At 41.7% G+C, this 13,292-nt stretch overlaps 1 protein-coding gene across 3 annotated transcripts; it reads left to right on the plus strand.

Moving 5' to 3' along the window:
• The first annotated feature begins 1,274 nt into the window (after nucleotides 1–1,274).
• ABRACL (ABRA C-terminal like) lies at nucleotides 1,275–6,195 on the plus strand. Of its 3 annotated transcripts, none has more exons than XM_064509060.1 (3): nucleotides 1,275–1,434; nucleotides 4,437–4,503; nucleotides 5,665–6,195. In XM_064509060.1, exons 1-3 carry the CDS (start codon nucleotides 1,297–1,299, stop codon nucleotides 5,847–5,849), a joined length of 390 nt encoding a protein of 129 aa, XP_064365130.1. In that variant the 5' UTR covers nucleotides 1,275–1,296; the 3' UTR covers nucleotides 5,850–6,195. The 3 variants fall into 3 exon arrangements, with proteins under 3 accessions (XP_064365130.1, XP_025977289.2, XP_025977297.2); XM_026121504.2 differs by lacking the exon at nucleotides 1,275–1,434 and adding an exon at nucleotides 1,530–1,883; XM_026121512.2 differs by lacking the exon at nucleotides 1,275–1,434 and adding an exon at nucleotides 2,976–3,078.
• Nucleotides 6,196–13,292: the final 7,097 nt, after the last annotated feature.

Raw genomic sequence — 13,292 nt, forward strand, 5'->3', positions numbered from 1 at the left:
ACAAGTTTCTGCAACAAGTAAAGCAAACTGTCTCCTGGGGATGAAGCAAGGATCAGTTTTGATGGCTTTTATTTCCTGCTAGCATAGCTTGTTACTGCATATGCTCTGAGTGACATGACAGAGGACCAGCTATACAGACTCCCCGTTTCTCCTTCATTAGACGGAAGCTGTCTGCCTCTGGAAGAAGGAGGACTCTATGATAAAGATTAGCCTTTGTCATTTTAAAACCCTTAAAAACCCCTTCCAACTTGGGCCTTGAGTAAATAAAAAAAGGGTTCCTACTATATAGGCCTGTGTCTTTATATATACATGTATATATACAATACATTTACTATGTGCACAGTGGGTCAAAATTCAGGTGGCATTGGTATAATTCATTAAATCTCTCACAGAGAGATTTAAGATTCATTTGATTATTAATTTAGGAATATACCTCTTTCAACCTTATTTTCTGAATTGTTATGGTTAATTTTCCTGAAAAGAACAGTCTTTACTAATGTTAAATACAGCTAATCTGTTTGTGAAAATGTTTTGATTTGCTATCACTGCTGAATATATAGCTCTTTTTGCAGAAAGCAGCACGCTGTATTTCTGATTTTGACAAAGATGCTGTTGTGATTTTTTAAATGAAAGTTAAGTAGTCAATTGTTTAATGAAAAGATAATGTTCTAATGAAAACAACAACATTAAAAAAACCCTAGGAAAAGGAGAGGGCTTAGACTCCAGTTTTACAGCCCTGGAGTGATGAAAATGGATCTTTTTGGCATTCTTTCCAGCATGCAAATTAATTTATCTAGCTGCAGGTTCTGCCAAATGAGCCCTAGCAGAGCTTGCTATAGTGGTTTAAGATGCGTTCAGCTATTTCTTCACCCTTATATCAGGAATGAGAGAATATAGTAAGGGACCAGGCCTAAACTGCACAGCTCACAGTCTGAGAAATTATCTGTCTCACCTTTATAAACTAAGGCATGAAGATGTGAATTGCAAGGACTGGAAATAGTTTCTTATACCAGCTCTGCTTTGGGGGCAGTGGTGCCTGATAAAGAGGCAGGAGAGATAGCTAGGAATGGCAATGCCGTAAGCTGTGCCACTGAGAATTTTCAGAAGGTATTTGGTGAGAGCCCTGCCTCTGACTCTCAGGTTGGCAGCAGGTTCATTACTTTGTTAAGAGTACTTTGTTTTAATGCCTGTGTCCTTGACAGAAAATGTAAACACTGCTATGAGAGTAGGTAAGTATAATTCCAGTAGGTAAGTATAAATCATATTATAGCAAGTAATGGTAAAGCTGCATCTGAGATGCATAGAAATACAGCTGCAGTGGAGAGAGGCGGCCTGCATGCCCCCTCAGAGGAGCCGGGGCAGGGGGTTGGAGCCAGTCGCCCGTGTCTGCCCGATGAGGAGCCCTCCAGAAGCTGGGCGAGGGCCACCACAGTGGTAGGAGGCCATGGGGGACCGAGCCAGGGGAAGAAGGCGATTTCTAGCCCCGAGAACGAGCGGACAGGGCCGATAACGGCCCCCGCGACGCTACGCACGCACAGCCCAAGATGGCGGTGCAGGCGCCGCTCCCCCACGCGCGGGCCGTGGCGGGTTGCGGTGCCGGGCTGCGATGCCGGGCAGCTCACCGCTGCTGCCGGGCCCGGGCGGGACGGGGAGGAGACACTACCTCCCTGACCTCCCTCCCTCCGCGGCCGGGGCAGTCGCTCCTCGCCCGCCCGGAAGCCGCTCTCGGCGGAAAACCCCATGAGGCCAGGCCCCGGCGGTGGCCGCCTCACTGCCGCTCCCCTCTCCCCCGCGGCGGCCGCGGGCTCCTTTCGCTTTGCATCGGTCTTGCCGCTGCTGCCGCCCTCCCTCCGGCCCTCCGCGGCTCCCGGCGACGGCAGCGGGTGAGTGGCGGGGGCCGCCGTCTCCCTTCCTGCCGGGGAGAGAGGGGCAGGCCCTGAAGGGGGGGAGGGGTGGCCGCACCCGGGGGGCGCCGCCAGGGCAGACAGGACAGGGCATGGCAGGGCAGGGCGCTCCTCGCCGGCCGCCTTTTCCTTTCCCCGCTCCCCTTTTCCTTTCCCCGCTCCCAGCACCTTTCCCTCCCCCCCCGCGCAAGCTCCGCGCGGCGGCGCAGGGGAGGCGGCGCCGTGCGCGCCCGGCGGGAAGGCACGACCGGGCTGCGGAGCGCCATGGGAGGGGGAGAGGGCTCAGCTTTTCCCCTGAAATGGGACTCGCCGAGTAGCCGCCTTCTCGGCTCTTCGCCGTATTTGTGACGGGAGAGGTGTGCGGGGTTGGTTAGAAAGGTGATGGTAAAATGCAGTAACTCGGTTTGCTGGTAATGCTAGGTCCCCGCTTGCTGGGTGAATTTCCAGTAAATAGAGGGAAGTTTAATTTTCATATTAAATAACCACATTGGCTTCTACCAATATCTTCACAGAATTAATGTGAGACACTGATATTTGGTGTGTAGAGTAGATGATAATATAAAATTAATATTTAAACATGAATATGTAATTTTGAAATACCTAGAATTCATTCTTCCACTAACCCCTTACACAGCCATAGTTCTCTTCGATCTTGAGAATTTTGGATAGTGATGTAGAGTCCTTTTTAAATTCTAAATGTTGCTATTTAAATTCCCAGTGTATATATCTATAGGGGAGAGAATTTGTTAAAAGAACTTTAAGGAAGCTGATGATATTATAACAACAAATATTAAAATTGTCAGTTTAGCAAATTATTAACAGTACTGTAGACTTTTAGTTAGACAGGTTGTATTTTCCTCAGTGACTTCTAACAATGTAGTTAGTGCTCAGTTAAACTCCACAAGCTTTTAGATTTTATTTATTTGTTCCATGAACTAACAAAATTAAAATTCTAAAATCACGTTGCCATGCAATTTTAATACACTTTTTGATGAGGTGATAACCGTGGCGGTATATGCTGTTGTAAAGTTATATGTTAGTTCGTTAATATCTCCTTGAATGTTTGTTGTTACTGTGCATTAGGGATGAAACCGTGGTTTGAGTGAAGTTGCGTCTGAAATCCATGCTGATGTTAAGCTTGCTCAAATCTGCTTGTAAAAAGATGGATCTTTTTGTGAGTGAATTTGGATTCTGAAAATCAAATTCTGTTTGTTGTGTTTTACCCCTTGCATAAGTCATGAGGGGTCTGGAGGTAGAACTATACAGCTCTTACCTATTTTAACCCAATAAATAAAAAAGGAGGTCTTTTTTGGTAGAAGGAAGAGATGGTGATGCAGCCGGATACTAAGTTTAAACTCTGTTTACTTACCGGATCTGTGCAGAATTCTGGTTCCTTGAACAGCAGAGACAGTATCTGTGCTCACAACCTGAGACCCTTTCAGATAGTGCTCAACTCCAGAAGCTCTCTCTATAGCTTTTATTCCAGACTGTGTTGCCAGCACTTCTTGAGGCTGCATTTGACACTTTGCTTTCTTTGTGGCACCCAGTTCCATGTGCTTATCTGGACACCATTATTAGCTTAAGATGTTCCACATCTAAAGGTTTAATTGTGTTGATGCTGCCTTGTATACAGCATGGATCTCAAAACACCTTTTAGGTGCTTGCAGTTATTTACCTTGGGTCCTTTGTAGCCAAGAAGTATTTTGTGCAACTGTAGTATTGCCATCTGCTACATTGCATATGGCTAAACTTTCATGGCATTGATGCGCAGCAATGACAATTGCCATGTTTCACAGCAAAGAGATGCACCAGATTGTTTTGTATTGCAATAGTTCCTTGGAATCACGATGAATGGAAATAAATATTGGCATCCTTAGGGCACTTGCATAGTTTGTCTCAGGATCAGTTCCACTCTCAGTAGCAGATATGCAGTAGCAGCTGCCCTCTCAGGCACTGCATGCTATAACAAGCTGGATGACTGGGGTATCTTGGCAGGATGAGCAGAAAGCTGAGCATGGTTTTAAAAACAAAAAAACCCCACAGCCACTTGCCCACCACATATCTTGGAGGGGAATTTAAGGAAAGATGTTGCCTTTCTACTGAGGGCATTGATAGAAGGATGCAAAGCCCCCAAAGACCTATGATATTACCAAACCAGGATGCTCTGATTTTTGACTGCCCCGGAATAATGATTGGCCTAAGCTCATTATTTAAAAAGAAAGAAAGAAACAAATAAAATAAACACTCCAGAAACCCAGACCCACACATTTTAGCACCTTGAGCTAAAAGTGAGCTTTTCATATATGAGTTTAGAAAGTACTGAGGTTTTATTTTCTATCCTTTTTCACACAAATGTGGAGGCTCTATGTTTTCAATACTGAAATCTTAGATTATCCTGAACCATGTGTTTCCAAGCTAGAGGGGTTTATAAAATGCTGTGATACTCCTGATAAACAGAACAGGCTACAATGGAGATGTGCAAAGAACACATGGTGTCCTAATAAATTTGTTATAATTTATTTTACTTTTTAGACAACAATGAATGTGGAACATGAAATTAACCTCTTAGTTGAGGAGATTCGGCGGTTGGGATCCAAAAGTAAGTATTGTAATAAAGTATTATAGTGTCTCTGACCATACAGATGTGGTCATGTTATACCAACTTTTTAACTTGGCAGGTTTAATTAAACAAGCTCAGGTATCCTGAAAAGTTGTATATATAGTTAATGTTGGACTGCATAGTACTCTCTAGAATTCATCTAAAGTAGCCCCATTATGAAGTTAAACATTTAAACCTCTGCAGCACGGGGGAGGTTGGCCTGAAATCTTACTTCCACTAAAATCAACTGCAAAATTACCCTCCTACTTAGACTTCAAAGATACTGGCTACAGCCATCAAAGAAAAGAGTTACACTTTTACCTTCCACCCACTTCCTGGGTAACTACTGAACTTCAGTACAGTATTCATACACTTCAATTCTGATCATCATCATATTATTGGGAGGGAATTGATCTGTATGCTTAAAACTCTAATCCAGGAGTTATAGTCCCAACCTTCCCTTGAACTTGGTTAGAATGTAGACTTCTCTTAAGAATGTTTTCCATTGTTAATAATCTACTTTCTTTGCAATTGTTCATGCAATTTGTGGATATGGGACCTGTTCATATATTTTTCAGTTCTGATGCAGTTCCATTTGTTTCCATTTATTTTTCATAATCCAACTGTCATGCACATAATACATTACATATGACTGTGTATGTCTTTTAGGAATAACCTAGCTAACCTTAACATATATCTTCAAATTCTTTGTGTGTGAGAAATGCACTCACACTTTTTCTATGTGCACCTTAAATATTCATAAACATAAAAAGTTATTTAAAACAAATTTACTCCTTGTGCTTTGAAGACGTTCAGTAGCCTGGATTGGTCATAGGTTTCAGAAGTCATCAGTAAAAATAAACACAGTAGATGCATGGTCCTTCATACAAGTCATTGGGGGGGGAAGAAGGGAAAACCTTACCAGGCAGGAACGTTGCCTATTGTTTATCATCAGCATTCATAGTATCTTCCCCCATAGTGCCCTTTATAACAAAGACAAACATCATGGAAGTGAAGTAAGAGGAGGTATCAGGTTGATGGCAATTGGGGAACACCATGGGGTTTACTTTCAGCGTTCTGAGTGCTTCACTTCTGTTCCTGTAGTAATCTCCTAACTGAAAAACAATCTGCATATGTTTTCATGTTTTATCTTTGATTTAGATGCTGATGGACAAGTGAGTGTGAAATTTGGTGTGCTCTTTGCTGATGAAAAGTGTGCCAACCTCTTTGAAGCTCTAGTGGGAACTCTTAAGGCTGCAAAACGACGAAAGATTGTCTCTTATCAAGGGGAGCTACTTTTACAAGGTGTTCATGACAACGTTGATATCATGCTACTGCAGGACTGAAGCAGTATGCATTTCAGCTGTGTGTTAATTGAATTGTTTCAGGCAGTCACTTGTAACATCCTCTGAATAAGGCTGATGATTCTAATATGTTTTGATGTATTTTCTATATCTTTCTAGTCAAAAGGAAGCCATTCTATTTTGGAAAACATTCCCTTTTGTAATTCTTCTTCAAACAGTACTGTACACAATTAAGGTGAAAGATGCCTTTTTTTTTTTTTTTTAAATCTCAGGTTAATGCTCATAAAGGTATTTGATGGTTATTTTCAACACATGAAGGGGACTGATAACTTAATGTTTACAAATTAAAATGTGCCATGAAAATGTAAAATAAAAGTGCATACTTAAATTTGTATTGTATTTTGTATTTTTTTATTTGCAAAATGAAATGAAAGCAAATTGAATTACAATAAGCAACCTGGTTAAATGACTGTACAGAAAATGTGCTAGTGAGTTAGAAATAATTTTGCAGCATGGTTCAATCAAAGAATGTTCGTCTTTTGTTACAGGGAGCAGAAACATTGAGTCAGATATGTAAGCAGGCTTGCTTCAGAGCAGGTTTATAAGAGCAAGTTGAGTGCCACATGTTCAACAAAGCACAGACTAGTAATAATTTGTTTCTGTGTGGCAATCACGGTTTTACTTCCCACACTGCTGAATTCCCTCAGCAGAATTTACTAAAACTTCCAGGCCTTCCCACCTCTGTATTGCATGTTTCTCCTGTTAGTGGGAGGAAGGATAGCTGAGGCAAGCCAATGCTACAGCAATTCCTCATTGTTTCCAGCTCCATAAAAGCAATGGCAGTGAGGAATGCAGTTTAAGGCAGCTGTAGAGCTGCTTCTGCTTGTCTCCTGGCTCAGATGAGAAAGGAAAGAGCACATAAATGCATAGTAAGTATGAACTTGTTTTCAGTCTAGAATTACTTTTCAAACCCATTGCCTTTAATAGTAATTTTCATTGTTGTTTTTCTCTCATGAGACTAACAGACAAATAAATGCCTGCTCATATGTCGCAAAGTGTTTGTTTAATGACCAGATTGTGCACAGAAAGCTACAAATGATAGACGCACCACATCCATCTCTGGCAGTGTAATATGCCTTAATTTATTTGTCTTCTAGGCTTACGAAGGAAATGGATGGTTCCCTGAATGCTTTTGTGCAAAGTTAACCGGAAGCGGTACAGAAACTTCAGATTGTGATTGTTTCTCTGGCAGAAATCATATATTCTCTTAATCACCCAGGCATAAATTGGGAGGAGAGGAAAAAAAGCCCTTTAGATTGTTTTCTAACTTACTGCTAATTCTTAGCAGGCTAAAGTACTCTTTCCAGTAGGGAGAAAGAGCTGTTTTATGAGGAAAGCTGTAGTGGGCTTAAGCGGACTGCCTATTGCTCTGTGCTTCCAGCCTTCACTTACCACTCATCAAAGTTGGTGAATTTGTAAGGTGGGTGAATTTCCCTCTGCTTAACAGCCTTTCACAAGTGCAGAATGCTTTAAAGATGCTTTCTTATTTCTAGATAGAGGAAATGCATGCATGACTATGGAATCTCTACAAAGCTGTGTAATTCCAGCTGCTGTCCCTTTAATCTTTGTTTGCTCTGCTTCGTGCAGCAAGAGAAAAGCTTAAAGCTCGTGTGCAAACAGACTTGCGCTCCCTCTGCCTGTGCCGGCCCCAGAGTCTGGACAGCAGGGAAGTGCTATGCAGGGAAGCTCGAGCAGTCTGTGTACAGGCCAGCTCAAGTTTGGAAGCAGAGCAGACTGTCAGGAAGGTTTACTGGCTCCAATGCAGTGTCACTCAAATGCTGCTATTCTTTTTCCAGACCTGAGCTGAGAAGTGCATGGGCCACTGTACCCCATAGGTAGAAAGGGGACTGAGGCCAGACCTTCTGCTTTTGGGATGAAAGCAGAGGACTTTGTGTTACCAGATAATCACAGTTGTTTTTCCCTCTGCTTCTGTTTTACAGAAGGCCTGAGTCATTGTCTGGCTTCATAGCATAGCCTGAGTATACTGAGTGCTTTGTCATATTTTGGGATGTGGGCTTTGGTAGGGGAAGGTACCAGCCTGCCCCACAGAGAACAGAATTCCCTGGGCATGTTCACAACAGTTTGGTAAGCACTGGAGGAGCTTCAGGCTCAAAAATTGAGCTACTGGTAAATTCAAGGCTCAGTGCTGGGTTGGAGCTGAGAAGGGATTATGAAGAGACCTTTATGTCTCATTTTGAGTTTATCCTCTTAGCAATGCTAATAAATGTATCCATAGCTTCTGGGAAAACTGTGTAGCAAGAAACAGAGGAACTTGGCACTAAAGCAAACGTAACAACCACAGGAGACTCTGACTGTGTACTGCCTGAGGGAGTTAAGATTCATTTTTTGCTGTTTCTGGAAGCAGAAGAGGAACAACGTACACAGAAATGTATATCCAAGAACTTGTCCTAAGTGCAATGTATAACTTGTTCAGTAGCCCCTGAGTTGTGTAGGCTTCTTTAGACTCCATACCAGCACTCATGACTTCATTTCTAAATTTGTCACAGAGAAAATCAAATACAGTGTTTCACATGTGTGGGACCATGCCTCTGTATCCTCTTGCCAGAAGGAAATAACTACCACAGCTAATGGCCGAGACACAAGATGTGGTTCCTGGAGCACTTGACACAATAATGGAAAAGCTAATTACGGGAAAGACATTACCTATTTCTGAGTAGCAGGACAGTTAGCAATCCACTGTGATGGGTTCATGACCCTATCAGTCATTGGTCTGAGGGAAATGAGTAGGTCAGCCAAGAACAACAGTGATTCCAAAATAGCAAGTCATTGCTCTGACTGCTGCAGAATAGGAAGATATAAAGGTATGATCTTTGACAACAGCGTCAGAGAGTGGTCAATAGAGTGATTACCTACATATCCCAATGTTGGGAAATTAGTTAAGGACTAGCTTAACTAATTCAGTCTCTTACTACCTAAGATCTTGGAGCATGGTGGAACCCAGAAACAAGGCTTGATGAGCCCCATCTAGCTGGTGCAGTTTAAATGTTACCACTGTATGTCTTCAGCAGGGACTGTTAGAGTAATGGATGGGGTGGAGTGTGTGCACCCACCTCACCTCAGCTGCTTCCATGCAAAATCCAGTGACTGAATATAAATGCACTTTCCAAGGCCATTTTGACTAAGCTGTGAAGTGGAACTTGAGCAAATGAAGGACTCAAATGTATGTAGTATTATCTTTCCCATGCCTCTTCCCCATTGGAGTGAATTTTGAAAGTGCATGTTGTTTTTGCTCATTTCCCACCTCCCCTCCAAAGCTTTCCTGGAGGTGTTCCTTCTGCTTCAAGGGATTTCTCTTGGTGACAGCAATGCCACTTTTGCGATTTGTATGTGTGTAAAGCTGTTTGTCTTTACTTAGATTCTTTATCACAAAAAATGCTTGAATAAAAGAAAAAAAATTAAGAATGGCAAGAAATTCTCACATGCTGATTATATTGCAGCTGATACTGAGCAGTTTTACTTAAAAACTGCTGAATCTTTCAGAGACAGGCTGAGATTCTCTTCTACTCCAGCAGCATAAAGTGGCTGTCAAGCAAGTTTAAGCAGTTGCAGAGCCTTTGTTAAGCCAATGCAGCATGAAAGGAATGCCACAGGATTGGTCTTATGGCTCCATGTCAAAACATTGCAAAAAATTATCAATATCTTTAAATCATCCCCACCTAGTGTAAAAGACCAGTCCTGAGGGTTTGGTCTGCACAGTGCAGCATAATTCACGCTTGGTATTGCCTAAAAATCCTCTGTCTGATAATTGGGTGACAGCGTTCATAGTTTCAAGGACTTAAAACATAACCAACCAATCCCCCTCCCAACTTATGCATTTCTTTTGGAAGCTGACAAAGTAACTTTTACAAAAGTATTCATGTCCTTCCCAAGCAAATGTGGGACTTCTGCTCTGTAATGCATCTTTATCTGATGGAGCATAAGAAGGCAATCCATTCTGAACAGAGTTGCAAAGGGTAGAACTACATACGAACAAAGCAATTTGAAGGAAAATGAACTCCTAGGACACAAATATGTTTCAGTGCTCTGGCAGCTGTTTGGAACAACAGGTGATCTGGCTAGGTTAAAGAATATGAGTTTGATGACCCAACAGCATATTTAAGCCTGAATACCTTTCAGTACAAAAGTCAGTATGACATGCTTTGTTTTGCACCCCAAATGACAATGGTATATGCCAAAAATACTCTGTTTTTCTCTGCTTCCCTACAGACCAGTCAAGTTTTTTTTAGGAAATAGGCCATTAAGCTTGTGATAATGCACCTGCCCCCTTTCATGCATGCTATTACGCGTCACAAAAAAAGGAGAGGACCAAACAGTTACCAAGTGCTATCAAATAGGTGTAGACAGGATCAAGTCAAAACTATTGATACAACAGGTGACACTGAAAAACAAAGCTCTGCCTTTGCTCAATGAACAAACACCATACCGACTTAGATCTTCTGAAGATTTGATTTTAAAGGCAAGATATCTCCAACATTTTGATCTGAAATGACATTCTCAAATAAAATCAACAGCAGATTGAAGAGAAGCTCCAGAGCAATGATTTCAAAGAGTCTATATTTCAATATTTCTAAGCACTCCTTTAAAAAAAGAAAGTATGGGTTAGTTAAGGAGAACTGCATAGCAGCATTTTTTTAGAAAGCCAGTGTATTTAAGATCTGGTTACATAAACTACTTTTGTGGAGTTGTTCTAATAAAGTTTTCCTGAGGGTGGCAGTTCAGTTTAGTTCTACCATTCTGAGTACAACTTTAGTCACAAACACAATATAGATGCATATTTAAGCAGCTGAAGCTAGTCTCCTGGCAGGTATTTTGACTAAAGCTCCAGAAGAAGCAGTATCTTATGGTGTACCATAGATGTCATCGCAGATTACACTTATCTCTGCCAGAGCACCTAAGTGATTCTGAGAGGTTAAATACCAGGCTGGTACCTGGGGAGGGAGTAGTGTGATCTACAGACACGCTCCAGTATCTCGTCAGATGAAATCCAGGTCAAACTTCTTTCAATGAAGTGCTTAGATTCGGACCTGAACATTTTCCAGCACAGCATTTTCACAAATATAGCAGCATCATGTTCATGCCCTTGCTCCTTTTTGGAGCTTATTCTGGCACAAACAGGGCAGTTTGAGTGACACAGAAAGTCATGAGGCCACTTTGCTGTCCTTAAAGCTGTTTCTCCAGAGAAAACAATAGTATGTACCATATATTTATGTATGCATTTAATGCATCCATGTTGATACAACATGTACCCACAACCTGACAATTTTCCCAGTGAGGAAATACTCAGTGAATGACGTGTTTGGATAGGAATGTAGTGAGCTGTGTTTAGCAGTCTTTTGTAAGTCTACTAAATGCCACAAAAGATCACTTTGGAAGAACTGAGAGTTTATACCTTGCAGAATTAGGCCTTGTATGAAGCTTTGGTGAAAGTTGTATGTAAGTGCCAGGTCTTTATATTAGTCAAGAGGCCATAGTCTGTCTCCATAGCTTATGTTATAAAAAGCTTCCTTTATAAAAGTTGTATTTTGGAGCACAGTATGATTTTCTTGGAAATTCGCTTTCAGTTTTCTTGGGAAAAAAAAAAGACATTAAGGCAAGAGCAGTTAAAGACACTCAACACTGCCCAGCAAGAGTTCAGCACTGTGTAGCAGCAGATAGAAGACAGAAGATCCAAGCATAGAAATAAATGCATTGCAGGTAGCTTTGTTGGCATTTAGATACCTAAATTCAAGTATGCAATTTACTGATGTGAACTCCTGCTACTACATGAGTAGCTTGATTCTAAACTACCGAGGCAACTCCAAGTCTACAGGTATCTAAGTCGTAACTAAAAAATTTGGGGGGGGGAACTTAAAATCGTGTGATCCTCTATATACCCAGAGGCTTTGCCATCTTGGCTGTGCTGAACATCAAAGCTCCCATCTCAGACTTATGTCCACTGGGGATCGGCACATATTCATGTCTAAATTCCCTCAAGGTCTGTGCTGGGAAGCATGGACACTTTGTGGATCTCAACCCTGTACAGAAAAGTCTGTAATTTTCTTCATAAGGGGCCACCAAGAGGACTTTTATTATATTGGCAAATTGTTCTGGCTTGGTGGTAACGCGTGGCAGCACTGGGAGTGCTGGAGCGGCTGATGCGCAGTCTGCCACCGAGGCCCCACACGCTTACCTCCTGCATGGCACCCGAAGCCCTGCGAAACATGCTGGCAGGCAAAGAGAAGTCCCTTCATAAAACAGCGTGCCTCAGGCTCCTTGGGAAACTGGTCTGTATTTCTGCATTGGTAACATGAAAGTTCAGCGATTTGCTCAAGCTACAGCAGAGCCAAGAACGGCATCCCCTCACCCATACCTTGCTTTATATTATATAAAACAACATGCACTTTATGTAGTTATGTTTATATTGTATTACGTTTAAACGAGCCCAGACAGCCAGCTAGATAACTGGGAACTGCAGCAGGGGAACGTCTCAGAATTGTTTTGTTCCCTATAAACACATGTGACAGTTTGCAGCACGTCAGCTTGGTTGCCTGTCAAAAACCTCGCGTAGCGAGAAAATGAGTTTCTAATCATACTTGGGACCCCATACAGAGATGTGTGCCCTAATAAGGGTCTTTACATCTCTGTTGACATTGCTGAACACATCTAGTTCTAAAACCATAACGACATGCTGACTAGAAAATGAGGGGTTAAAAAAATGACAATACCACAGTCCCATTATCATTGCTGCGTTTAGACCTGGACTCAACAGGCTTCTGTTACATTTTAAAAACAGCCAAAGACAGCAGGCTTTATATTTGGATTTAAATGTTAAATGTTCCTCTCTAAGGTCGGCAGCCTGAGTGTTGTCAGGATGTGCTGCTGCGTGAAAGCCACGAGTGAAATGGGCCCTGCACTTCTCCAGAAATGAAAATGAAACCAATTTATTTCAACAGCAGCAAGAGGAAGTAAACGGTATAAACAGTGCAAAGCAAATGATATTGTGAATTCTTGTTTTCTTATAATCCAGAGTGCTAGTAATAATACCAATTTATTTAAAAATTGTTATATTGATCATCTCCATTTTAAATGAAAAAAGAAACATCACTGAAACTGTCTAGAAAAGTACTGACTTTAGCTGTACCTTGCAAGCTGTGTATATAGCTGTCAAGTCTTATGACAGTCTGTTAAATTTAAGAAACAAAACTAATCATCTTTGCCTTATTAGCTATGGATGAAGGCTATAATCTTGGCCAGTTAATGATGTCTTGAGGGCAAGATGCAGACAGCTGGTACTTTATCTATTTATAATCATTTTTAAAACAGCAGTGCCATGCCTTCACTCCCACTCTACCTCTCCCACACACACTCAGCATTTTATGAGTCAGGCTGCAAAAATATTGAGAGGTTGATGTAAAGATGAGGTTT

The sequence above is a fragment of the Dromaius novaehollandiae genome, chromosome 3 (assembly GCF_036370855.1).
Source record: "Dromaius novaehollandiae isolate bDroNov1 chromosome 3, bDroNov1.hap1, whole genome shotgun sequence".
NCBI classification, from domain to species: Eukaryota; Metazoa; Chordata; class Aves; order Casuariiformes; family Dromaiidae; genus Dromaius; species Dromaius novaehollandiae.